This window comes from Condylura cristata, unplaced genomic scaffold, assembly GCF_000260355.1.
Source record: "Condylura cristata isolate star-nosed mole 26May11 unplaced genomic scaffold, ConCri1.0 scaffold00023, whole genome shotgun sequence".
In the NCBI taxonomy this organism is placed as follows: Eukaryota; Metazoa; Chordata; class Mammalia; order Eulipotyphla; family Talpidae; genus Condylura; species Condylura cristata.
The window spans coordinates 33055588-33080904 of record NW_004567124.1 but is presented as its reverse complement, the minus strand read 5'-3'; the positions used below and the strand labels follow the sequence as shown (position 1 = coordinate 33080904).

Here is a 25317-nt window from a genome sequence, read left to right as displayed (position 1 = left end):
GGAGTATCCCTAGGAGGAGGAAAGGAAAAGCAGAGAAACTATGGATTTCAGTCTGGCCTACCCATCCCACCAGGGTCTGACCGGGGCTGTTCTTCTAGCCCTTGCTAGACTTAATGATTCTACTCTGCCCTCTCCCGGCTGGCCCTGGTCCCTACCAACTCCCATAGCTTCTTCATGCCATTGCTCTCCCACCCAAACCCCCATCCTTACAGTTCTCCTCTGTATTTCCAATCCCCTGCTCCAATCATATTTGTCAGGGTCCATCCTGGCCTGGGGTTTGGAGGCAAGGTGGATGGGGGAGTTTTATAGAAAAATCTCTAGGCCCCCAGGGAAGGTGAGAGGCAGTTGTTTTAGTCACATCTGATAAGGGAAATCTAGTGATCATACAGTGCCTAAATCATTGCTAATAGTTCCCTGTCTTTACTGCCAATTCTGTCTCTCTAACGTTAATCTACCCATGTTTTGGAGAGGGGAGTTGTGCCCTCTCCTCCTTACTCCTCATGGGACATTTGTCTGAGGCTACTGAGGGGTCAGGCTGCTGGAAGTATGATGGTCACGGATGGGAGTGGGTGGCAATGTCAAAATGGGAATGTGGAGAGAGGAGTCTTGGAGGTTAACTCCTCCCTGTGCAAGCCCAGCCCTGCCTTGCCCCCCCTTTTTCTTCCATGTGAGAGTGGGGGCTGCTGGTTTGCCTCACAAGTCTGATTACTTGCTTTTCAATCTAAAAGACTCTGCCCTGCCTACTGAGAAAGCTTGTGGCTGACAAGTGGCCTCTCTCTGTGGATCCGTGGTTGCGGCATGTCCCGCTTCATTAGTGCTATAATTGGAGACTGACTTTGAGAGCTCAAAGTGATGCATGGTCATGCACTGGCTCAGACTTGGTGCTCGGCCCACCACTTCTTTTGCTGCCAGAGCTGCCCCATGCAACCTGAGTGCCATCGTGGGGAGAAGACAGTCTTTCCTTAAGCCTCTCATTCCTCACTGTTGCCTGCAGAGGATAGTCGGCTGAGACAGAACAGGCCAATAACATCACAGGCTCTAGGCTTCTCGAGTCACCTGTTTCTCCCTCTCTCCCCCCAAGATCCTTTGACTCCCTGCTGCTCACTCCATCCCCTAGATCCCTGACCATGCAAAATGCAACAGTTTCAGTCTTCCCAGGCAATTACAGACTGGCCAGGCTGCAGCTGCTGTCCTTGGTGCTGAAACTACCCGCCTTCCAGGCCGCTTGCCTCTTGCCCCGCCCTGAGCCTTCTAGCCGGAGCGCACAAGCCCTTAATTCAATTAGCTGGCCCTGAACCCTCCCCAGGGAGCCTGGAGCGGAAACTGACAAATTCTGTTTAACAAAGACATTTGTCCCCCGCCCCGCTGGCTTTGGGCTCTGCCTGCCTGTATCCCGTTCATTAGGTATCTAACAAAGTGCGTCCCAAGAAATCTGCTTCCAATCGCTAGTAATTCGGGAGGCTTGATGCAATTTTCTCCTTGATAAGGGTGTCTCACCCGCTGGCAAGCCCCATAATGAGCCCTGTGCACTCCCCGATCAGTCACTGCTTTGTCATTTCCTGTAGCTGCAGTTTCGGTTCTTATCTCTTCAGCTGAAGGCAAGGCTAAAAAAAAAAAAAATGTGAAAAATGATGTAAAAATAATTTTTTTAATTAAAAAAAAAAAAAAAAGGCCCCTCCAGGAGAGCTTACTGCCTCCCCTGCATATTGCAAACCTCATTTATGGCATCTTGCATGGTTTGCACTTGCAATGGGTTTGAAGCTCTGAGTGTCTACCAGGCAAGAAGGGCCCAAGTGTTAATTCTCATGGGACCACGATTCATTCTCCAGAAAATGGTGTCAAAAGGTTAATTTAAAAGCAAGTTGTAGGGTCAAGGGAGGGGAGTCAGTGATGAGGATTTTTTAAAAATTGGCAGGAATTTTAGTAGTAAATGGAAGCCTGCCTATGGCTCAGTGGACAGGCTATAGACTCACTCTTGTTATCCCGGCCTTTCTACAATTAATTTCCCCCTTTGGATTCTTTCTATTATAGAAATACCCTTCCAATATATAGGTCAGATCACATCCTGCTGCTGCTTAAACACCTTCCTTAGCTTCCCATCTCTTATGACAGCACATATTCTGATTCAAATGCATTCCATTCTTCCGTCTAAATAAACCCTGCATCCTGGTATCCAGGTACCTTACAAGCTAGGTCCCACCTAACTCCTCTTCAGTTTCACTGTTCATAGCAGCCTCCATGTGCTGTGCACTTCACACACTGTCCTGCCTCCAGGACTTTGCACTTGTGGTTGCCTCTGCTCAAAGCACCCTTCCTTTGTGATCGCTACACCACTAGGTGAGGCAGAGCTCAGGCCATGCCCTGACCCTTCCCCTGATGACACATCCCCTGACTTTTGCATGCTCAATGTGCCTACCTCAAATAAAACCCTTAGCAAGATGGGTGTTGGTAATACATTGGGTTGGAATCTAATAAGTGTTTTCAGCATCAGGTTAGGAATCTAATGGTAAATGAGTTCATGCATGAATAATCTTGGCTGGATTAGAGATATACCAAGTTTGGCTAAAGGGAGGTCTAGGCTATGTTCTCTGATTTTGAGATGGGCAGAAACCCAAGAGTAGCCCCCTTTCTGAGAGATTTGGTTTGGATGCTTTTGCCCTGTCTTCCTCCTTACTTCCTTCTTCAATCATTAATGATGCCATGGGTTCAAGTGGAGAGCAGAGCAGGACAGCGGAGGGCCCCATTGTCCAGTTTCCTTAGCTTTCTCTGTATCCTCCAAGTGCATTCTGTCTCTGGCTGGAAGTTGCAGACTCACATTCTCAAAGCAGACACTACATTCTGGTGGTTGGAGATGCATTTGGGATGGGCTGGCAGTGTGGTTCTGAGTCCAGCCTTATCCACCTGGTCTGGGAACACAGAGGTCAACAAGCAGGTCTCACTTGGTCCATCTCCTCCACAGCTCCCAGTACAGGGCAGGGTGCCCTGGGAACTTCAGCAAGTCTGGCCACTGGAGAGATGATTGTCTGTCTCTTCTCTGTTTCTTCATTCCCTGAATAATTGCCACGAGACCAAATGTGGTGCTGGCGACGTTTATCTTCAGTAGTTGACAAGGCCTCCTGATGTCCTTATGGATGTGAATCTGGCAGAGCGGCTGTCACGAGGGGTGAGTGCTGAGTGATGAATTAGCAAGGCTGCATTGTACCCTCCCCCAGGAGCCCTGTCCTCATCCCTGATGAGTTCAGCATGTTTGTCAGCAACCTGGGGGAACAATATCAACCACTCCCTTAACCAAGTGTCTGTAAGACACTGTGCTCAGCACTGAAATCTGCCCTCTCAATTTTCACTACATTCTTGGTGAGAGGAATTAAAACTCTCTTCTAGTATACAGACACGAAACTCAGGGTAACTAAGACCAAATGGAAAACCCAGGATTCAAACCCAGATGTAAGGATACACAGTTTCTAGTGTTCAATGCAGCATAGACAGTGTCCTAACCACATCTGGAAGATGACTCTGAACTTGGGGTAGGGGTGGAGGCAGCAATATGAATATGATGAATGATTAAAGCAGGATCCAGAGTAATATCAAGTCCAGATGATGGTCTGTGTTGAAAAAGGTGAAGTATCACAGAAAAGAGAAAAGTCAATGTATACCAGCAGAAATTCCAGAAGATGCACTGCCTGACAATGGCTCCCAGGCTAGACTGGACTCCCACCCTACCTGGGCCTCTGCAGCCTTAGTTCATAAGGAAAACAAGCCACGGGCTTTGGCTGCACTCAAGGGGAGAAAGTATCCTTGGTTCATAATTTAAAAAACCCAAGACTTTGGCTGCACCCAGGTTGGAGAAAGGGGCTAATCATCTTATTCTACTCACCAATGCTATCTGACATCCACTTTGGTAGACACATTGAGGAGAGTTGTCAAGAGGAAATAATCAGAAGCAAAAGCTCAATGTGAAAAAGAACAGTCAGCAGAGGAGAGCTGTTTGGTGGGAGATGAGTAACACACTTGCTGACATTGTAGGGTGAGGGTGATGTAGGCAGGGGTCTGACTTCTTTAGATCTGCCCTCAAAGGAAAAGGGAGGGACCTGGAGCGAAGCAGGAAGAAAGATTTACAAGGGAGCTGATGGAGACCAGAGAGGGCTTCCTGGGGGTGGGGGGGGGGTGGAGGGGAGGGAGATGAGCTCCCTGTCACGAGAAGCGAGCAAGTGGCGTGTGTGTTGAAAGGAGTATCAGACTCCCTGAGGTGGATAACATGAGGAGTTGCATTTTAACTGGGGGAGGAATATTTGTCCTGGAGGCACAGAACTGGGAAGGAGCTGGGCTCTATGAAAAGCAGGCAGGAGCCTCTTATGGTAGAGGGTGAGCCTCGCCAGACACTGGGCACTGGGGTCTGAGGGCTGTGCTTGCCCTGGAAAAGCACAGGTCTGCACATGTCAGTCCCTCTCATCACTGCACAACTTCCCCTGGTGGAAATGGGCCTAGAGTTGAGCAGGTGAGGGCAAGGGCAACTGTATGCAGGGCAGGGACAGGCCTGATCCTCTGTCTTGCCACTGAGCTGGGAGAGTCAGAGGACAGAGGGTTGCGGTCTTAGGGATGGGGGGTGGAGCAGCCAGGGGTGGTGGTGTGAGGTGGTGGAGGGGAAAGGGTATCTTTCTCTGGATTCTTTGTTGTCCTTGCAGTAGTGTTTTCAGACCAGGTTGGGGAAGGACCAGAAGGAACATTAGGAGGTGGCCCTTCCCTTGGTGGGCAGCATCAAGGACCATCTTCTCTCCCCAAGTGCCCTCACTGTGCCCAAAATCCAAGGGAGCCAATAGATTTCAAGTCCTCTCAGTCTCTCAGAGCTGTGGGCTGAGGATAAGATAGCCGTCCACCTGAGGGGCCCAAAGCCTGCCCTGTGTCCACAGTGCCCTGCCTGGGCGTCATTGGGCCCCTGACGGGGGACACGTTGCTAAAACCACGATAATGGCATGCATGTCTCAAATAATGGAAAACACATTTCCAGGCAAAGAAGGCAGGGTGCACACCAGGAGCACACACCGTGTGCAGACCCAGCTCCGATCCACATGGTCAGTCTAGGACTCATGGTCATTTGTGGGCTCACTTCAAAGAGGCTGCTGCAAGCTGAAGGCACCCAGGAAGCTGTGGGATCGTGAAGCCAGTTCATTAAAAAGAAGCAGTCTGCTTAGCCTGGAGAAGCCTCCACTCCCAGGGGGACCAGGCCACATTTTTCAAAGAGAAGAGGCCAAGATCAGACGGGGAGTAGAGGAGACCAAAGGTTTACTCGTGTCTGTTTATGCCTGTGGAGCAGCCACAGGCTCATGGATTCTTAAAGCCAAATGGGCTCTGAGACCCACCCCCACTGATGTGCAGTCAGGGAAGTTTCTGTACATCTGCAGGTGTAGGCGTTTTAGTTTTGGGGTGTTCATGTATAATGCTATGTGTATAATCTACTTTCACAACTCTGGCTAAGGCAGAACACTCAAAGCCACAGATGCCCAGCGAGAAGCTAGGGGAGAACCAGCTTCCAACACAACGTCCCAAACCAGGAGACCTCCCTCTCACCATTCACTGAGATCTTGGGCTTTGTTGGCTGGTCTGTGTGATGGGCCTATGGCCTTGAGTGACTGATGATGTGCTGGTGTCCCTGACACTAGTCAGGAGGCTTGCTGGCGTTAGGGCAGAGCCAGGAGCCCCGGGCAGAGGATGCACGTGGTCATCGCGGTGTTAGCGATGTGTCCCCTGACTCAATGTGAGGTGAGCGTTTTTATTAGCTGAAGTCATTGAGCTGTAGACTAGGCTGCTTCTGGAGGTAGTGAGCTTCTCGTCATAGCAACGCAGGATGAGAGGCCCAGACGAGCAGCCATGCACACGTGGTCAAGGAGCTGCCTCTCCAGGGTGGGCTGGGACATTCTGTGGTCTCTGTCTATCTGGAAATCCCACAGGGTTAGTTCCTGGAGCTCTGAGAATGGGTGATGTGGAAGCAGTGAGTGGGGCACATAATCACCAGTGTGTCAGACTGGCCTTTGTCCAAAGCTCCTGCACATCGAGATGGAAAGGAGGCTGTCCTCAAGCAGGAAGTGCCTAAGTGGAGCATGCAGGTTCCCTTCTCCGGAAGCACTTCCTCTTGGTGGCACGTCTGGCCCCATGCACAGAGTGGCCCTGTGATGGAGCTGACCACACGTGGTCACCAAGATGCCTACAGCTGGAGCGTCACAGTACTCTGGGGTCTCCCGGCTCTGAGCAGAGTTCGATTTAAGTGGTGGAAGAATCCATGGTTTTGGTCCCATGGGACTGGATACAGCAATGAAAGCCAGGAACCTTCCACCATGAATTGATAAGACATCTTAGGTGGAGCAATAAGATGGAAGGAGCCTGGTCCTGGTTAGGGCAGCTCATCCTACAGCCTTCCTCTAGTGCACACCCAACACGCAGGAGCACACCACTCTTCTCAGGCAGGAGCTGATACCTGCTCGCAGCCTGACTTATTCATTGTCCCTATTTTTCAATAACGTAGTTTTCATGAAGACAGAATCTTTTCCTTGTTCTCTTCAGTGCAGGACTCCTAAACCATTTGCACTACACAACAATCTCAGTAAATGTTTGCAGTTGCAGTAAAGACAATGGTGGCAAACAGTGAAAGCCACCATCTCTCCAAGTGAGAGATGGAGTCGGGGACAGGCGCTGTAGCAACGCCATCTGAGCTGTTCACCCCTCCTCAACATGAACCACCCCTAGGGAGAAGGAGAGCCTATGGAAGGTGAATTCAAGGTAGATGGCTTTATGGCTGGCAGCCCTCCCCCCATCACAATGCACAAAGGGCCACCTCACTTCTAGGCCTCATCAAATGTCCGTGGAATCAAAGAATGACTGGGTGTGTGTGATGGCTACAAGAACCTTAGTGCAATCAGGCCCCCGACTTGGACTGCAAGACTAGAATCAAAGTGAGTCACTGATTGGTCAATTCTCAGACAGTTTCCCCAAGAAACAGTGCAGCCACAAAGAGATTCAGCCTCTGTGCATGCCAATTGCAGTGTGAAACGACTGAATGTCTATCTGCATGTGTGTGCGTGTATGTGTGCACCCTTCCGAGGGTGTGTGTGCATCCACACATGCATGTCTGTGCACATGCACCCAACCTTCTGTAAGTGGGTATTCACGTCAGTTTCATGAGGCAGTGTTTTTGTGCAGAGCTGTGCATGATTTCTTGGCTGCAGAATATGAATTTGCTCTAGTACTATTTTCTTGGTACACACCCAATCTTGATCCCCTTTCTTCTCGGAAATCCATTACTGAAAGGTTTTTTACCCGCCTCCAGGGGGAGGGGCTGGGGGGAAGGGGAAGCTAAAATCACAAGGCCCAGATCAAAACACTCAGCAGCTAAATGAATTCGGCAGCGTTTTCCCGCATGACTTGGAGGGATAATTTAGTGAGGCCGCCAGCTGGAAGGAAAGGGATTAATTCTGCACTTAGCACAGCTCCAGTGAATAATTCATCACTGAGACCTTTGTGCCCAGCCCCTGGGCAAATGCAGAGTGTCCTGCCCACCTGTCTTGCCTGCCTGGGTCCCCGTGCCCGGACCAGTGGCTCCTGGCATTCCTTTCAGTCTTCTTGATACGTGACCCAAGGAGGCTCAGGAGGCAGGGATAGGTGAGGTGGGCTGTGACCACTGGCAGATTCCAGACCCAAGAAAAGGCCCTGGAGGGTTGAATTCCAATCTGGGAAATTTATGACATTTTTCTCTGCTTCCCCTTTCTTGGGATCTTTTACTATTTCTGTGTCATCCCCTGCTTGGTCTATAGCTGACGCGAAATGTGCCAGGGGTAGTGTGTTTGCCTCTCCCCCAGGAATTATATAGAAGAATCTTTAGCAGGCAACACTGATCATTCCACATCTGGGGGTGCTAATGGGAGGTTTTCAGCACCCCAGAGGCCTGTGAGAGAGGATGTTTCTAAGCTGGTACCTTCCCAGACCTATGCTTCCTCTCCCACACCATGGACTTCCTTGTGTTCTTCACAGACAAGGTCGCAGGGCCAAGTATTCCTCCAGAGTTGCTATTTTTCCTGGCACAGAAAGCTGGCAGGAAGGGCTGACCCTGACATCAGATCCTGCAAGCATTGCCTAGGTTCATGGTCCCAAACTGCCCACATCCCATCTTCATGCCTTTTCCAGCACCAGAGAAAAGAAAAAGAAAAAAATCCAGCCAGGTGCCTGTCTGCCAGGCGTCCCAGAGCTAATGGCTAGCATGCAGACTGGACTCAGAGCCTAGATACAGAGGAAGCAATTTTCCATTGGGCAGGGCTTGGCCCCTGTTATCTTTCCACTTGAACCAACCCAGTGTGGTAAGAAGGATCCCAGAAATAGGCCCCCAAGATTCCACCCCCTAATTCATGCAACCCCATCTATGACAACTGTCCCTCCTGTGATTATGTTAAATGGCCTCATTGGCTACTAGACAGGACATGTCAGAGTGAGCCCGACCTAAGCACACGAACCCCTTTCAAAGAAGAGTCTGCTCTGGCTGCTGATAGAGGAGGAAGCCAGAGAGGGTGAGTGTGAGGGGATTTCACATGCTCACTGGCATAGAGATGGAGGAGGCCACATGCAAAGGCCGCATGAGCAGACTTTCAGCAGCCAAGACTGACAGTCAGCAAGAACAAGGGGAACCTCCTTCCCATAACTTCAGGGAACTAGATTCTCAGAGCAACCCAAATGAGCCAGAAGCCCCCTCTTCAGAAAGGGACACCATCCTGGCAGCATTATGCTTTCAGCCATGCCGTCTGCCTGCCTGCTTATAGAAGCGTGAGCTCATACTGGCATGCTATTTTTAAGTGGCTGAGGGTGTTGTGCAACAAGAGAAATTGACAGCCTAGCTCATCCCTGGACCCTGATCCCAGAGCAGCAGGCTCAGCTTGGGGCGGGCTAGAGGCTGACTCCCAGGTGTGGGCGCTCTGCCCATACCCCTCTCTTCCTACTCCTGGCATTCCCTCTGGTTGTCCAGTGGCCCGGTCACACTTGGCACATTCCCACCCAAAGCAGCGGTCCTCTCGTGCCAGAAGCGCTGGCCCTCTTCTTGAGCAAAGTCAGCAATGGTGAAGGAGGTTGAAGCCCGCTGGGGCCTCGGGGACCGGCATGTGGCGGCTAAGGGCTGGCCTACTCCGGACCGAGGCCTTACCTCAGAGGACAGCAGCTGGAAGGAGAGATCCACTGTGGGGGCCTCGCCATTTATGGTTTTCAGCTTGGTGTCCTGGGGACGAGAAAGGAGCCACTGGGTCACTGGCCAGCTTCTGCATCTGCTCTGTTGCCCTGTCTGAGGCAGGCTATGCCCAGAGATTTGGGGACAGTGGGGGAGTGAAGGGGGCATGCTGCTGCCTCTGCCCACTTCACTGCCTCCATACTCCCCACCCCACCCCCAAATGTCTCCCAAAGCAGCACCTCCAGACTTGCTTCCTGGCACAGATGCATGTGTTGAGGTCTGTTATGTCAGGATGGTCAGACATGTTTTAAGGAAAAGGGTGGCATAGAAATAGACAAAAATGACAATGGCGGCATTAATTCAGAGCCCATGTGCTTTGCAGGTATTTTTTCACAAAAGCTCAAAGCAACTCTATTCCTGTCTTATTCCTATATACCCACTTCACACACAAGGAAACAGAGGCACCGAAGCCTCAATTTTCCCGCGATTATGTAAGTTAAGTGCTGGGACCACGATTTGGATCTTAACTCTCATCAACAGAAATTGTGGACAGAAGTGTTGCTCCCGGTTTAGAGCCCTCAGGCCCAGAGATGTTAAGTAACTTGCCCCAGGTTCCACAGCAAGGACCAGGGTGAGTCGGACCCAGATTTGGATGGCTAGAGGCTGGAGCTCTTGCCTCTACCCCATGAGGGCACCCTGAGATTCTCCCCAACTTGCTCAAGGGCAATTTCATCACAAGCCTGGCAAGACTGATTTGTTTATGTTGGGGAGGGCTCTTCTCACACCTGACAGGGGGGTCCTGTGCCTGCTGCTGGGGCAGGCTGGATGGGGTGGGACAGCTGGGGGGACTCACGGTGATGGGGAGTCGCTCCACGTGCAGCCCCTTCAGGCCTTCCCCGGCCATCATCTTGCGGTATAGGCGGCTCTTTAGTGGCAACACGGAGAGGCCCAGGGGCTTGCGGAGGGCCCAAGGCTCACTGCCTTTCACTGCACAGAAGGACCAGTTGGGGCTCTCACCAAGGCTCCCAGGCTGCACCTCGCAGACACCAGCCTCTGAGGCTTTGATGTCCAACACCGAGTCCCCCACTTGTTTCCTGCCTCCTGGCCTTCCCCTGTACCAATAACCCCCTTATCTGCTCTTCAGAGATGCCCGAGTTCAAAGCCAATTCTAAACACATTCTGTGCTTCTGGGTACTTAAATGGATCTCCCTTGTCTCTGCCTTTTGGGGGCTTCAATCTCATAATGTGGAAGTAAGACTGCATCGGTCTGAGGCCCGTCCGGTCCTCCCACCTCCCTCACTGACAGGTACATGGGGTGGGGTGATAGAGCAATAGAAATACACAGCTCTGGCGTGGGAAAGGGGCCCAGGGGCCCAGGCCTAAGCTGCTGGCAGGAGAAGGCAGGCAGAGAGGCGCCGCCCGCTGTGCGTGTCCTGGGAGAGCACCTCCACTCTGGGTCCCCTTACCCATCCTGGCAGGAGGTAGTGATGGGGGCAGGGGGCCCGAACACCCTCGCAGGTGTCCTGATCATGGCTGCTTGGGTGTGGCAGCGGGGTACAACGTACTTGAAGGGGCAGAGTGGTACTCCAGCACCAAGGCTGTGTCTTCTGAGAAGTTTGTGGCTCCATCTCGGCCTTGGAAGAGGAAGGATTGATTCCACAGGGGTAGCTCTGGGGGCCCCCCTGGCTTGGATAACTGAAAAGAGAAGGTGGGAGCAGGTGGTGGGGCCACAGCTTTCCCCAAATGAAGGGCCGTCTGGCTGTTTGGTTGTGTGTGTGCTTACATGTGCCACAAATGTTTGTCCCCATTATAGAAGCAGCACACGCTTAACGAATACATGTTGGAACAAACAGAAAAGTCAAAAGATTGAAAAAAAAAGAACTTACACTAACGACAACTGTTCAAAAGGCTGTGTGTTTATGTTTTCTTCCCATGCCTGCTTTGCATGTAATTGTCATCCTGACATTCTTTTTCATTACCATGAAAACCTAAGCATATTTGGAGTCAAAAGAGCCCGCCTGAGCCCTGACTTCAACAGACCAGATAGTCTGTTATGACCCAGGGCCCTGCCCTGCCCGGAAGCTCACTGCACACCGTATGAAGCCACAGTAGCTCCCCAGGACTGATAACCAAGTGCAGTCGCTGGGTTAAAGGATGTGCACAGTTTTTTTGTTTTTTGTTTTTTTTTTTAGATTCATTTATTTATGCATACAGAACTGGGATACAGGCTAGAGGTGCAGGGGCTGTGAGAGGATTCACCAGAGACAAGAGTGGGGAGCAGAACAGGCAGATCAACGAAGTACACTGCTGAGGGGAGCAGCGGGCGGGTCAGGAGAGGTCTGCCACACCATGGTGGGTCACCTCGGGGCAGGCAGGGATGGGACTCGTGCTGAAGTGGCTTCAGCTTCTTAGTGTTGTGCTTTAACCCCCTGCGCCACCAGGGAGGGCCTGGAGGTGCACAGTTTTAAGCACTGGATTTGTCATGGATCAACTGCTTCCCTAAGGTATGGCACCAGAGTTCACTGCCATGGCCAGTGGCGCCATAGATGTCAAATTAGAGGTGGACCCTACCCTTGTCACCAGCCCCTCTCTGCCCACATAGTTTCCTCAGCCCCTCAGATGCCATGGCAGGTCCTCAGATTCTCGAGGCTGGAGTATGTGGAGGGGGTGCTGGTGGGCCTGTGGGGACCTGCTCGGCCAGCAGGTGGGGCCAAGTATGGGTAACACCTGAACAATGAAATGAGACAAGGTTAACTACAGCCTCCAACTATGGGGGCCACAGGAGACATATCTATGGGTGCTAGGAAAAGCCATCTTGAAGAAAGCTGGTGCAGAAGAAGGCTCAGCAGGAAGACCTGAAAGTGTGATGGGAGGGAAGGTCTTCCAGGTGGCAAAATAGCCCAGGCAAAGTGTGGAGGGGGCACCGAGCACGACTGGTGGGAGGATGTGTGTATGTGGGAAGGCTTCCAGGTGGAGGCAGCACCTGCGAAAGCCGGACGGCCACCCAAGGAGGGCCCAACCCAGAGAGGCTGGGGCTCATCGGCGAGACTATCCAAGTGGCTGCCTGGCCTCTGCCCCCAGGGAGGTTGTCAGCAACAGTGGCGGCCTCTCCGCTCCTGAGTCGGCCTCTGTTCCCCTGCGGGCATCAGTCATTGCTTGAAAAGGTCAGCACAAATGCACCACCAGCCCCATGAGTTATTGATGCGGGATGGGGGAGCAGCAGTGTGGGGCCACTCCCCCCGCAGGGGCAGGCCCTGACGCCTGTCACATTAATGTGCTGCTCTGGGTCTCCCAGGCCTGTCTGAGGCACAGCTATGTTTGCTTTTGCCCCTGAGAAGGTGGGCGTCAGCAACTGGGGACAGAGTCCTGGAACACAAGGACAGTAGGGGGGGTGGTCTTGAACACAGCCTCTAGGGACCCTCAGGGACAGCCACGTGGCCACCAAAGAAGCTGCTTCCAGGCTCAGCGGGGCTTGGGAGCAGACTTAGAGGATGGCTGCCCAAACCATGCCTACCCTGGGCCTCCCATTCTCCTGGGCACTAGAGGGGAGCCACGTGGCCTGGACCATCTACCAGGCATGGAGGCACTCAAGAAGGGCCTGTGTCCTTCTTGACAGGCCCACTGCTGCCCAGGCCTTGCTCCCACCTGAAAAGAGGGCTATTTGTTTAAGATTTATTTTACTTATTTGTGCATACAAGAACTGGGGTGTAGGTCAGAGGTGCAGGGGGTGAGAGTGGGGAGCAGAACAGGTGGATCGACTGAAATATACTGCTGAGGAGAGCAGCGGGTGAGACAGGAGAGGTCTGCTGAGCCATGTGAGTCAGCATCCTGGCTGAGGTTGGAACTCCAGCTTCAGTGGCTGGGGACAGATTGACAACACTGAGACTCAACCCCTGTGTCACCATGTAGGCCCAGAAGAGGTCTATTTAATGGCTGCCAGCTGTCCTCTCCAGGGCCTAGTAATGGTCTGTATGGAATCTACAAAGCAAGAAACACCCACTAAGGGCAACTCCTTTCCTGAATGGTTTCCCAAGATGAGTACCCCAGAAAAGATGGCTTCAGGTCGAGAATTGGGGAGGACAAAGGGTGCAAGGAACCAAGATTAAAAGACCTGCAGTCTGGCCCTTCCTGGTGGCGCAGCAGGTTAGGGTGCAGCAGGTTAGGACGCAGCACTGCAAGCTGGCCACAGCCGCTTCATTGAGAGTTCGATCCCTGCCCTGGAGGTGACCCACATGGTGCTGCAGATTTCTCCTGACCCGCCCATTGCTCCCCTCAACAGTGTACTTCATCCATCCACCTGTTCTGCTCCCCACTCTGTCTCTGGTGAACCCTCTCACCACCCCTGCACCTCTGGTCTGCACCTCAGTTCTGTATGCATAAATAAATAACTCTTAAAAAGAAAAAAAGTCTAAAAAAAAAAAAAAGACTTGCAGTCTGATGCCAGGCCCTGGTGAAAGTGCTGTTGGTGTATGTTTGTGTGTGTGTGTGGGGGGGGGGTTGTTAAATGGAGAGGATGGTGGGAAGCCACCCTCTGAAGATGCTCATAGGAAAAGCTGTGGCTGGTGGTGTAATCCGGATCCATATAAACCCTCAGCTGTGATGTTGGGCAAAGCCATTAACCCCCATTCACTGAGGCAGACCTGCCTCCTCTGGGGACAGACCTTTGTTTCACTGGCCCGTGGTCCCTCCTCCCATCTCCCTGCCCAGGCACAGTGGCAGCCATCCTGGAATGGTAGCTGCCAGCAGCGGATGCCAGGGCAGGGCCTGAAGGCACTGGGGGCTGGTTCTGCGTCTGCCTTGCTATGTGACCTTTGGCAAATCCCTTCCCTTCTCTTGCTTATCCAAGGGGAACACACCTGAAACTCCAGGTCTTGTAAGGCTGTTGCAAGGGATCATGGGTATCTTGCTGTGGAGGTGCAAGTTTAATTCAATTGAACTCAATAAATGTTAATGGGGTGGGGAGGTGGCTTTCTATGCCAGGTACTCCTGGGATGTTGCAGGGCATAGAAGGGATTTAGCGTCAGACCCTGTCCTGCTCTGGACCTCATAATTTTCCAAGGGGACAGTGCATGTGTGCTTGCGTGCACACACACACACACACACACCCCTCAACTATCCATGAGAGGCTCTAGCAAGTTGTGGGGTATGGGAACTAGGATGTCTTAATAGAAATCTATGACTTCTGACATGTTGAAGGGGGGATCAAAGGGATAAAAAGTAGGTGAGAAGGAACAAGGCCACTCAGCTGACAGCAGAGGTGAAGGCTGGGAGAGCGGCCAGTTACCCCGGGGGGCTGGGGAATGCTGGGCCTGAGTGAGGAGGCTGGGGGAACAAGGCCTGTGTACCTGCGACCCTGAGGGGTTTGTTCTGTTAGTGACAAGGACACGGGGCCCCCAGGAAGGGCCCTAGGAAGGGTTGTGTGAATGCTTCTCAGAGGATGGACAGGCAGGCTCAGGTACAAGCTGCTGCAGTGGTTCAGGCAAGAGAAGAAGAGGCCGGCACGTAGGCAGGGTCTGTGGATGGGAAAGGCCCCCATGAGAGCTTGAGGAACAGGCTGGCTGTGGGGTCTGAGACACACACAGCTTTTCCACCACTGCTGTGTTTCACTGGCTAGGCACCTGCCTCAGCTCTGTGGGTGGCTGGGAGCCAAATGGTGCCCCCCTCAGGGGCTCAGAGAGGGGTAACCCTAAGCCCTGCCTTATGATGGGTGCCCCAGGATGGGTGGGGATCAAGCCCCACTATCCACTTACCCCTTAACTCTTCAGAGCTCAGTTTTGCATCATCACCAGTTCCAAGAGGGATGAAGGGGACACTCAAGGTACCCAACCCACAACCATTTCCCTCTCTTCCTCATAGACAGCAGAAATCTCTGGTTCACATGGTGACTGCCCACCTGCCTGCGTACCCCAGATGCCCTGCAAGGAGTGGCACATTCCTCTTGAGTGATTGGCTAAGAGAAGTGCACGTCACCCAATTCTGGCCAATAAGATGAAGGGGGAGTGCTGCAGAAGGCTGCTAGCAATGCTTCCAGTTCCTTCTTGAAAACCGGAGGCCCCTCTTGCCCTGGTCTTGGTCGTATTGGGTCAGTGCCCAGGATCCAGATCTGGCCTGAATTAGCAGCCTCCATGAACTGTTGGCCAGGGAAAAGTAGCATTTCTGAGACGCTGGGAAAATCCCAAGTCCTGGAGATGCCAAATCAATGCACCTACCAATTCTAGTAGCACCCAGCGGCGGGACAAAGTATGATATGTGACCACAAATATCACTAGAGTTTAAGTGGATATGAGTTGGGATTCTGTTACTGTCGCTAGGGCAATGGCGTGGTGGACCCCAGAGGGGACATTTGGCAGCAGGGGAGGACAGCTCTGACAGGGTGGATCTTGGTCTTCGGAAAGTGACCCTCCAAGTCCTCCCCACAGCCTAGTCAGGTAGGCACTGGAGAGGTCAAGCAGTCTACCAAAGGCCACAGGCTAGTAATCACAGAGCAGAGCCCAAACTCAGCATTCTGGCTCTCAGTTTGAGGGCCATGCTTTGACCTGTTGAGCAGTTGGTGAGCAACCACTGCACCTCAAGATATCAAAGAGGGGCCCTAGAAATGATCTAAGTCAAGCCTCATCCCCTCAACTGTAGTGATCCGGGTCTGAAGCTTAGAGGGAGGGAACAAAGGGTCTGCGTGAGTGCTGAGCTGAGAACTGCGGCCGGTCTCGGTCCAGGTAGGATGCCACCTCATGCCCCACCTGTGCTATCGCAGCCTGGCCTGGCTTCCCACTGTTGGCTCCTGGGCACCTCTGTGCCAGCTGCCAGTGAATTCTCAACCTGGCCCAGCTGCCATAGTGCTGAGACCCCTTCGACAAGTGCCCTGCAATTCCGGTGCCTGTGGCCTAGAACCCCACCCACATAAAAGGAATTGGGGGGCAAGGCTGTGCAGTGAGGGGCCCCTCTCCACCCCCAGACTGGTTAGGCAGTGCAGGCAGCTAGACAGGGCCCGAGGGAGGGGGCCAGTTATTAAAACAGGCAGCGCTTCTTGCCCCTTGGGACGGACTGCTGATTGGTTCATAATTTTCTGGGCAAATGCAGGGCCACGTATGAGATGACTCTGGGGAAATCAGGCCGAGGATTGGGTTGGGTTTGAGCCTCTGTCCCCATGGCCCTCCTTTGTCCACCCTCCCCACCACCATTACTCTTGTGGTGTCTGAGTCTTCTTCAAGTGTCTTTGCCTTTAAATGAAGACTGGGACTCCGAAGGGGTTCCTCGTTCTATTTCTGTCTGCCAGACGTGAGTGTTGGTGGGCAGGCAATAGGAAGGACTTCCCAGGCACCCCTGTCCTTCCTCTTCAAGGCCGCTAGGAGTGCGGGACCATCATGTGGGTCAAGCGCCCGCTGAAGTGCAGACTCTGGGAAGGCGCAACAAAGCCACCCCCCTGCCCCCAGCCAGAACCCCCCACCCTGCCCCACATCCTCATGCCCCCTCCTGCCCACCCCCCCACACCAACCCCACACACACACACACACCGCCTTGCACAACTGCGCTCTTCCTATTCCAAACGCCCTGCACCCACACTCCCCTGCTGAAAACTCCAGATCCCCTGTGTCTGGAGCTCCATCTGTATCAAGCAGATTTCACATCCCTCCTGCCTCTGATTAAAAACAAATTTGGTAAAATATCCGTAACATACATTTGACCATGTGAGCCAATTTAAGAGTACAATTCAGTGGCATTAAGTAATTTGCAACGCCATGTAACCTTCACCACAATTTAATTCCAGGACATTCCCATCATCGCAAGCAGAAGCTCAGTACCCACTGAATAACACCCCATCCTGCCACCCTCCCAACCCCTGTTCAGAACACTACTCTACTCTCCATCTCTGAATTCACCTCTTCTGGCAGTGCACCTAAGTGGAATCACACAAGAGCTGCCTTTCCTGCCTTCTCTGGTTTTCAGGGCTCTGCCAGCCCCTCCCAGTTTGTCACTGGAGTGTCTTGTTGTAGGTACTTAACTTTCTTAAGTGACAACTCCCATCTTCACCGACCAGGAGTTCCCGAGCGCGGCTTCTCTACAGCAGAGAACAAGGCCCTGGGTGCATCTGGGTCCAGGAACGCTCATCAGCCAGGTGGACAGCCCAGTGAGCGAGTGAATGACAGAAGAGTTACTCGGCGAGGAACCAGTGAGCGGGCCTGGAGCAGGGAGACATACCTGAGGGTACCCGGTCCTGCTGACCCGGGGCACATCAAAGGTCATCGCAGATGAGAGAGGGAAGGAGACGGGTGTGATGGGCAGCCCCAAGGAGGTCGGGTCCTGCTTTAACTGCCTGACCCTGGGGAGACAAGGAGATGTGTAGGCAGAGGAGGGATGAGCGCAAGCTTGGCACACATGCTTGGGATGATGCAGGTGAGCAAGAGAATGCAGTGCCCACCTGGTTCAGGCCTGGACACCTGAACAGGTGGTGTGTCCTGACCCTCTGAGCACTGGCCGGGGCCTTGGGAAAGCTCTTGTTGGTCAGGAAATAATGGGAGGCCCAGGTTCCCTTCCTATGACTCATTATGGTTTCTGCCATATCAATGCCTCAACTGGTCTGTCTTTAAAATGGGTCCCTCGCATCGCTGCCTCACCTTTGAAAGATCTTGCCAGAATGGCCCACCTCTGGGGTATCCTGGTTTACACTGGACGGGGGGTGTCATGGAGGCTGCAGGGGCAGGATTTAGGGTTTATGTGTGGGTGTATGATGGGGTGGGTCCATGGGGGGGGTACGAATGGATGTGTGTGTCCACTAAGCTCACAGGAGAGCTGGGAGTGAGTGCATTAGCTTCCACCTTCCTCCAACAAGCAGGGGAAGTTCAAGGTCATCAGAACTTCACAGGTGGAGGGGTGAGTCAGGACATTCTCTTGGGTCATCAGCCAGTGGAAGTGACAGAAGCACACAGCTGACCCCTAAGACATGGTGCTGTCACATGTTCCCTGCACTCTGTGGCATCCAAAAGCCAGCGAGCCCAACTCTCTCCTGAAGATGAGAATCCAATGAACCCCAAAAGAAGCTGGGAAAAGGAGAGACGAGCCCGCGTCAGAGCCAGGGAACCCTCCGGAAGGGCACTCTTAGGCAGGGCTAAAGTTGCTCTGAGATGCTCTAAGATAACCCTTATGCTGCCTTGTCTGTGCCAGCCGCCAGCTGGAGCCATCAGCCTGACCTGAGCAGGAGAGGGGGCTGTGAATGCGGCGGGCGTGAGTGGGGCAGAAGGGCTGGAGGGGCTCAGGGTGCCCTCTCCCCCTCCACTGGCTGCTGCCCGGATGTCCTCTCAGGTCAGGGGCCCCCACCTGGCTGGGGGCTGGGGACAGCCTCCTGGGACCTGGATCAATTGGGAGGCTCAAAGGGGCTTGCAGGAGGTGGGTCTCAGGCTCCCGGAAGCAGGCTGTGTAGCCAGGTCACCTCTCCTCACCCATGCCCCCGGGGCCCCACTCACTTGAAATCCTTGTAGTTGGGGACCACGCGGGCAACGACCACCATGGGGTTGGAATTGTTGACCAGAGGCTCGTTGATTCCCTGGAGGAAGACCTGGGGAGGACAGCAGGCAGGTGAGCCTGGAGGTCCTCTTTCCTCTCTGGCAGTGGGTCACCCAGTCTCCACACCTCTGCCCTGTTCCACCTGCTCTGCCTCATGGGGTTCTTGCTCTGTTCAAGGCTGCCCTCCCCCAAGAATCGTTGAGGCAGTTCCCCTGGGTTTTCTGTCCTGCAAGTTCAATAGTGGATCCTGGAAGCAGCTAGCCTTGGGGGAAGGGGGGAGAATAGGGCCTCGGCAGATCAGGCTGCTGCATTCTGGCCTTGGCCCCTCTGCTGGTGCCAACAGCTCACAAAGCTAACACACTGTTGTCTCTGCCACCACCTCCTGATGACCAGCACACACCAGCACTGCTGACCAGTGCACACCAGCACTGCTGACAGGTATCTGGCACTCTGTCTGGTCACCTTTGAGAGCTCACTGCTTGGGAGGGTCCAGTACTACTTCCTGGTACTGTTGAGTCCAGCACTGTCCGGCCTGGCATCTGGTGCTGTCTGGCCTGGCCTGAAGACTGTTGCTGTGGACTGCTGCAATGTCACCTCAGCAGCCCTGTCAGTGAGCACCTCCAGCTGCCATAAGTTAGGTCCTGGTCCACTGCCTAACTATGTGCCTCTGGCTCCAGGTTCTTGTCAAAGGGGCGGTGCATCTGGTATGAGCCTTTGTTTGGGGCCACTGGACACTGCAGGCATTATCTGGGATGAAGCAGTGGCCTGTGGCCTTAAAAATGCTTTCACTTTTGGGGCCCTCCCTGGTGGTGTAGCAGGTTAAACCACAGCACTAAGAACCTAAGCCACTTCAGCATGAGTTCCTGCCCCGGAGGTGACCCACATGGCGCAGCAGACCTCTCCTGACCCGCCCACTGCTCCCCTCAGCAGTGTATCTCAGTAGATCTGCCTGTTCTGCTCCCCGCTCTGTCTCTGGTGAAGCCTCTCACCACCTTTGCACCTCTGGCCTATAACCCAGCTCTGTGTGCATAAGTAAATAAATCTTAAAAAAAAAAAAAATGCTTTCATTGTGGGCCCTCACTGGTGGCACAATGGGTTGGGATGCAACGCTGCAAGCTTGTTGCAGCCGCTCAGTGAAATTTCAAATCCCACCCCAGAGCTGACCCACATGGCGCAGCTGACCTCTCCTGTCTCTCCCCCTGCTCCCCTCAGCAGTGTACTTCATCAGTTTGCCTGTTTTGCTCCCCACTCTGTCTCTGGTGAATCCTCTCACTGCTTCTGCACCTCTGACCTATACCCTGGTTCTGTGTGCATAAATAAATAGATTTTTTTTAAGTGCTTATAAACCCTATTGGTGTTGTATCCTAAGCCTGGTGGTCTTGGAATTGTCGGGGCAGGGATGAGAACCCACAGGCAGGGACCTGTCCCCGTCTTCTGGCACTGGTTTATGTCCTGTTTGTTTCCACTGTGGTTCCTTGGAGTCTCTGGCCCCTCATGGCATCTGCTTTTACTCCTGCCTGCACCCCATTCTCTTTCCCAAGCAATTTGATACAGTGGCAAAAGCTGCCTAAAGGAACTGGGTCGTGTCATTCCCCTGCCTGAGATCCTGCAATGTTCTCCTCCCACAGCTGCCTCAGAATGAATTCTGTACTTCCTACCTGAAGCCTGCAGCAGGCCAGCTGCTTGCATTCGCCTGTCTGCCTCCAGCCCTCTCTTTGGTCTCACTCCTATGTCATGCACCTCTTGTGTCTGTCCCAGGGTCTTTGCCCCTTCTGATCCCTCTCCCTAGTCTCCCACGCCTGCCCCACCCACTCACTGCAACTGGCTCCTTCTCTTCAGAGCGACCACCGCCTCTGAGAGGCCTTCTGTGAGTTCTCTGACTAAAGTAAGCCACCCTGTTCTTTCTCTCCTTTATTGCCTCTTCTGATAGCCTGAGCTTATTCCAATTTCTTTCTTGTTGATTTCTGTCTAGAATCAGGCCCCACCAGGCAGGGTGTGGTCTAGCTCATTCGCTGCTGTAGTTCCAGCATTTAGCAAAAGTGTTGGCACTGAGTAGGAGCTGTGTATGTTAGAGGGATGAGTGAGTCGACATTTCATGAAGGAGAAAAGGGGGTGAAGTGGGGGGAGGAGAGAGAGGTTCACGGTGTTTGTGAGTGTGACAGAGAGAAACAGATGTGTCTGGGGAAGGGCTGGGTGGAGCTGCTCTCGGAGGCTGGGTGGGGATCCTCGCTGTGATGGAGAAGAGCAGAAAGAGGAAGTGACTCTGGACCAGTCCTAGGGCCACGCCTCAGGCACACCTCAGGTGAGGAAGAGGCATCCGCTGCTCACTCTCAGCCACTCACTCCGGCTGAGCCACTGACTGGTGGCCATTCCCTGGGCCACACTGAGACTCAGTTTCCCCAACTGTATGCTGAGGGTTAAGACCCCAGTCTGATAAAAGTAGAAATATTCTTACCACAAAAAAACCCAAAAGACCCCACTCTGTCTGCCCCTTCAATGGGAGGAGAGCAAGTAGGAGCAGGGCCTTACTCTGGACACCTCTCCCTTCCTCCTCTTCTCACCGGCCCCTTTTCTAAGGCCCTCTGCCAGGACCTGCCTCAGCCAGTTGCCAAATAACCCTCCACAGGTGTGAGCTGATAGGCTGAGCATAGTCTCCCAGTTCTCTTTGGGGCCTGGGGAGACTGAGCGCTACCAGAGTCAAAAGACTGAATCTGATTGGGCTTTTCAAACTTTCACTGGGGTTGGGGTAAGGCCTAAGCTATTTCCCTGGAGAGCTGTCAGGCTCTACTGCTCTCAGGAACACAAACAGGCGTCAGGATGGGAAGGGAGCTCATTCACACCTGCTCTGAGCTGATGCTGGTCAGGTGCGAATGAGACAACTGCCCAAGCCACCTGCTCACAATAGCCAGGTGTGTGACAGAAGCAATTGCTTTGCTGTGTTCTCGGTCCGAGTCAGGGCAGACAGGGAGGGTATGGTGGGGTTCTGGAGGGCAGATGGGCTCTTATTCTCTGGGAAAGTTGGGGGGCTGGGGTGGGGTTGGGGCAGAGCCATGGGGGTACAGGGGGTGAGGAGGAACTGCAGAGCAAGGTGCTGCCTGGGTCTTGGGGCGTGTGGCCCCCTTCCTGGGGGATGTGGCCTGGGGACAGTAAGCCCAAGCTGTTATCACTCCTCATTCCATGAGCACGTGCACATGCTGTGGGCTGTCCTCAGAGAAGGGTGTGACCGAAGACAGAGCAACATGGGAGCAGAGGGTGTGCCTGCATGCTAATAATCAGGGGTGACTGTGAAGAAGCAGAGATGTGGCTCAGGGCTTCCGAGTTGCCATAGCCAACTCCAATCTCCCCTAAGGCCTCGGGGTCCCTGCTGTGATATAGGGTTAAAGAATTCTCCTTACCCATACCCCAGGGCTTACAGTGATATGGGGTAGATCAGATCAGCCGTGTTGGGGTCCAGAGCTTGGCTGATTCCCTGGTCATTCACAGGTCATGGTGGCATTTGAAACTGTCACCTCTGGTAGATGTGAAGGCAGGGGGCAGGGGAGCACTGACAGTTCTCCTGAGGCTTTTGGAAAGTCTTAAGATAGAAGGTAATGGGGAGGGGGTAATGGGTAGCTAGGCCCATCAGGAACAGGACTCAAGGATGGGGGGGGCCTTAAAATTTTTGCTTCCATTGTAAATCATGGGTCATTGCTATGGAGTGAACAGGATGGGCAAGAAAACTGCCAGGACCAAGGAGAGAAGGGCTTTTTCTTCCCCCCAAGAGAGGCGTAGGCCTGGGAGCTTCTCGCCCTCCCTCCACACAGGATGGTGTGAAAGGAGCGGAGAGAGGGCACACAAGACTCGGGCAGGGCCGGATCCCTGGGCAGTGCTGGAAAGGTCAGGATTGTCGTCATCATCTTCACTCCCACCACCCACCCAGGATTTGTCGTTCACAAACTAGTGTGGCTAATTTTGAACAGCCTGGTTACTATTTCCCTTCTTGATTTCTTCCCCAGACACCCCTGTCCACTGCCATTAGTCCAGTCAGAGGTGGCCAAGCAGTTCTTGGGGCTGCTCTGAGGTTGGCCCCGCCGCCCTCCCCACCCCAGAGCCTCAGTCCCAGCACCTCCAGCGCAGTGTGTTTGCAGTCAATGTATCGGGGGATGAAGCTGCCTTTTCGAACGACGGTCGCATACAGTTGGGTCTGGGCAGTGGCTCCTTTGGCTTTTCCAGACTGGGCGGGCTGAGGACAGGGCAAGGGAAGAAGACACATAAGGAAAGTGAGTAAGGGGCAGGGCCTGGCCATAAATCCGGTCCTCTGCAGACAATCACTAGGCATTGCTCCACTGGGACTCTGAGCTGATAATTAAAGCTCATGGTCCCGGCGAGCCCTTCCAAGGAGATCAATATAATAAATCTTCCCTTTTCTATTTGAATATTTCATCACCCTCACAAGGACCACTGCTGCCTGCTCTCTCAGTAAAGATGTGATAATGGGGCCTGGGTCGTAAGTGGATAGAGAGTCAGAGGCCTGGGTGATGGTCCCAGATTCACAGCGGAAGTGCTGGTCTCCCAGGTAGTTACTAGGTCTCTCTGGTGTTTCCCTTCCCTGCCTGGCACAGAGAGCTGCTTGGGAGACGCAGGACCTGGGCTCAGCCTGGGCCTAGTTCTTTACTTGCTCTGTGACCCAGGATGAGGGGATTCCTTTCTCTGAGTCCCAGTCCTACATCTGGGAAGTAAAATTCACCCTGCAGATTAGAGATGGTGTTTCTTGCCAGGGAACCCTGGACTTGGGGTTCTCCTTGGAGTAAGGGAAGTAAAGTCCTCTGGGGCCATGCTTGAGTTACAGAAACAAGGTCAATACCAGGACTTGGAGAGGGACAGAGGAGGGAACTGACCCGAATGGAGGGACTAATATGTATCAGGTAATTTGCTGAGTGTTTATGCCTCTCATTGCATTTGATCCTTCAAACCATCATGCTAGGACGTATGCTGTCTCAATGTGAGGAAGGCGGGGAGCAGTCAAGTGGACTCTTGTGGCTAGTTAGGGGTAAGTAGTAGACCTGGGAGAGGAACCCAGATGATCTAACTTCACATTGTTCTTTATACTGCTAACGGGGAAGGAAAAGTGATGGAGAGATCTCTGCATCTCCATACAATCTGACACTTAAACTTTAAGAGAGTAAATTCTTTCTACCAATAACCCTGGGGAGAGGGGGCGAACAGGGGAGTTGAGCTAGAAGGTTCAGGTCATAGATGGAGGTGTCCTGAGGTTCCTCGCACATGGCTCATGTCTAGCTGACCCAAGAGGGGTACCGTCCTGGGAACACTTTTATCTCCCACTACTCCAACTCTCTGTGGCCTTCCTCCTACCAAGGCATGAGGAAGCAGCACAGAGAGCTGCTTGGGAGGCGCATGACCTGGGCTCAGCCTGGGCCTAGTTCTTTACTCGCTCTGTGACCCAGGATGAGGGGATTCCTTTCTCTGAGTCCCAGTCCTACATCTGGGAAGTAAAATTCACCCTGCAGATTAGAGATGGTGTTTCTAGCCAGGGACCTGAAACATAGTAGGTAGTCTAAATACTGTAAATATTGTATTTCTTGGATTTCTAGAGGCACACCCTCTCTTTTAACAGAGTGCATCTTTAATCGGGACATTTATTTCATGTAGTAGATATTCTTTGCTTAGGCTGTTTTATGGTGATGAATTTAGAAAATTCCAAATTCTTACAGAAGTCGTTGTTTTCCTGGATCCCACATAGTCTAAGACTTGCCATACTATTGCGTGGGCATGGAAAGCCGAGCGCTTCTGGGAGAACAGGGAACATCAAGGAGGTCCCTGTTTGCGCCTCCTACTGGTCCCAGGTTCATATGGGCCCAGAGCCAAAGGCTCTGGCTCACCTTCACCAGTTCAAAGTGGTAGGGGTGGAAGACACGTAGGTACTTGATGGGGATTTGGTAGGACAATAGCTCCTCTTTCTTTTTGTTATCCATCACCTTGAGGACCACATCTAGAGAGAAAATAGAGGAGTGCAGGGTCAGATGGGGTTTAGCTGATTCCCTTCCTTCCCAGTGGGTCAGTGAGAGGTGAGAGGCATTGCTGAGAATCGGGGAGCAGAGGCCAGGTTGAGGAATGCACATGTGTGCACATTCCATAGGCCCAGTCTGAGCTGCTGCATGGGGTAAGGCTCCATGCTTGGGACTTCTGGACCCCAAGCACCACTTCTCTCCTATGCTCCAGGAACTCCGAGCCCGGGGCGGACACACAAACCGACCCCATCCCCCAGAGTAACAGATGTGCATGTACAGAGACACACACGTGAGCAGGAATAGCATTCATTCCCAGAAACGGGCCTTGGTCACACAGGAAGGTCCTCAGGCAAGGAGGGGAAGGATAATGTCCCATATGTTGCAGATGAGGAAAATGAGGCTAAATAAAAAAAAACCCTCAATGTCAAAAAAAAGTCAACATCAAGTATAGGAAAATCAATCTAGGCACTAGGCATACAGCTTAGAAAACTCCTCAAAGAGACTATCATTGTGAAGTGCATGGACTCTGGCATGGACTTCAAGAAAAAACCAATGATGTAGAAATAATCATGGTGGTCCTACTTTAGTGAACCCCTGTGGTGAGGATGGGCACCT

At 52.9% G+C, this 25317-nt stretch overlaps 1 protein-coding gene across 1 annotated transcript in view; it reads right to left on the bottom strand.

Annotated features, from left to right (window-relative positions):
* Positions 1 to 25317, bottom strand: part of CCDC33 (coiled-coil domain containing 33) — a 112100-nt gene that overhangs the window by 46811 nt on the left and 39972 nt on the right. The window contains exons 6-12 of the mRNA XM_004687575.1: positions 24574 to 24683; positions 22800 to 22916; positions 18655 to 18746; positions 17393 to 17513; positions 10762 to 10891; positions 10050 to 10183; positions 9176 to 9247 (exon numbers count right to left, since the gene is read on the bottom strand). Of these exons, the coding sequence (XP_004687632.1) occupies positions 9176 to 9247; positions 10050 to 10183; positions 10762 to 10891; positions 17393 to 17513; positions 18655 to 18746; positions 22800 to 22916; positions 24574 to 24683 (776 nt within the window). The remainder of the gene's footprint in view (positions 1 to 9175; positions 9248 to 10049; positions 10184 to 10761; positions 10892 to 17392; positions 17514 to 18654; positions 18747 to 22799; positions 22917 to 24573; positions 24684 to 25317) is intronic.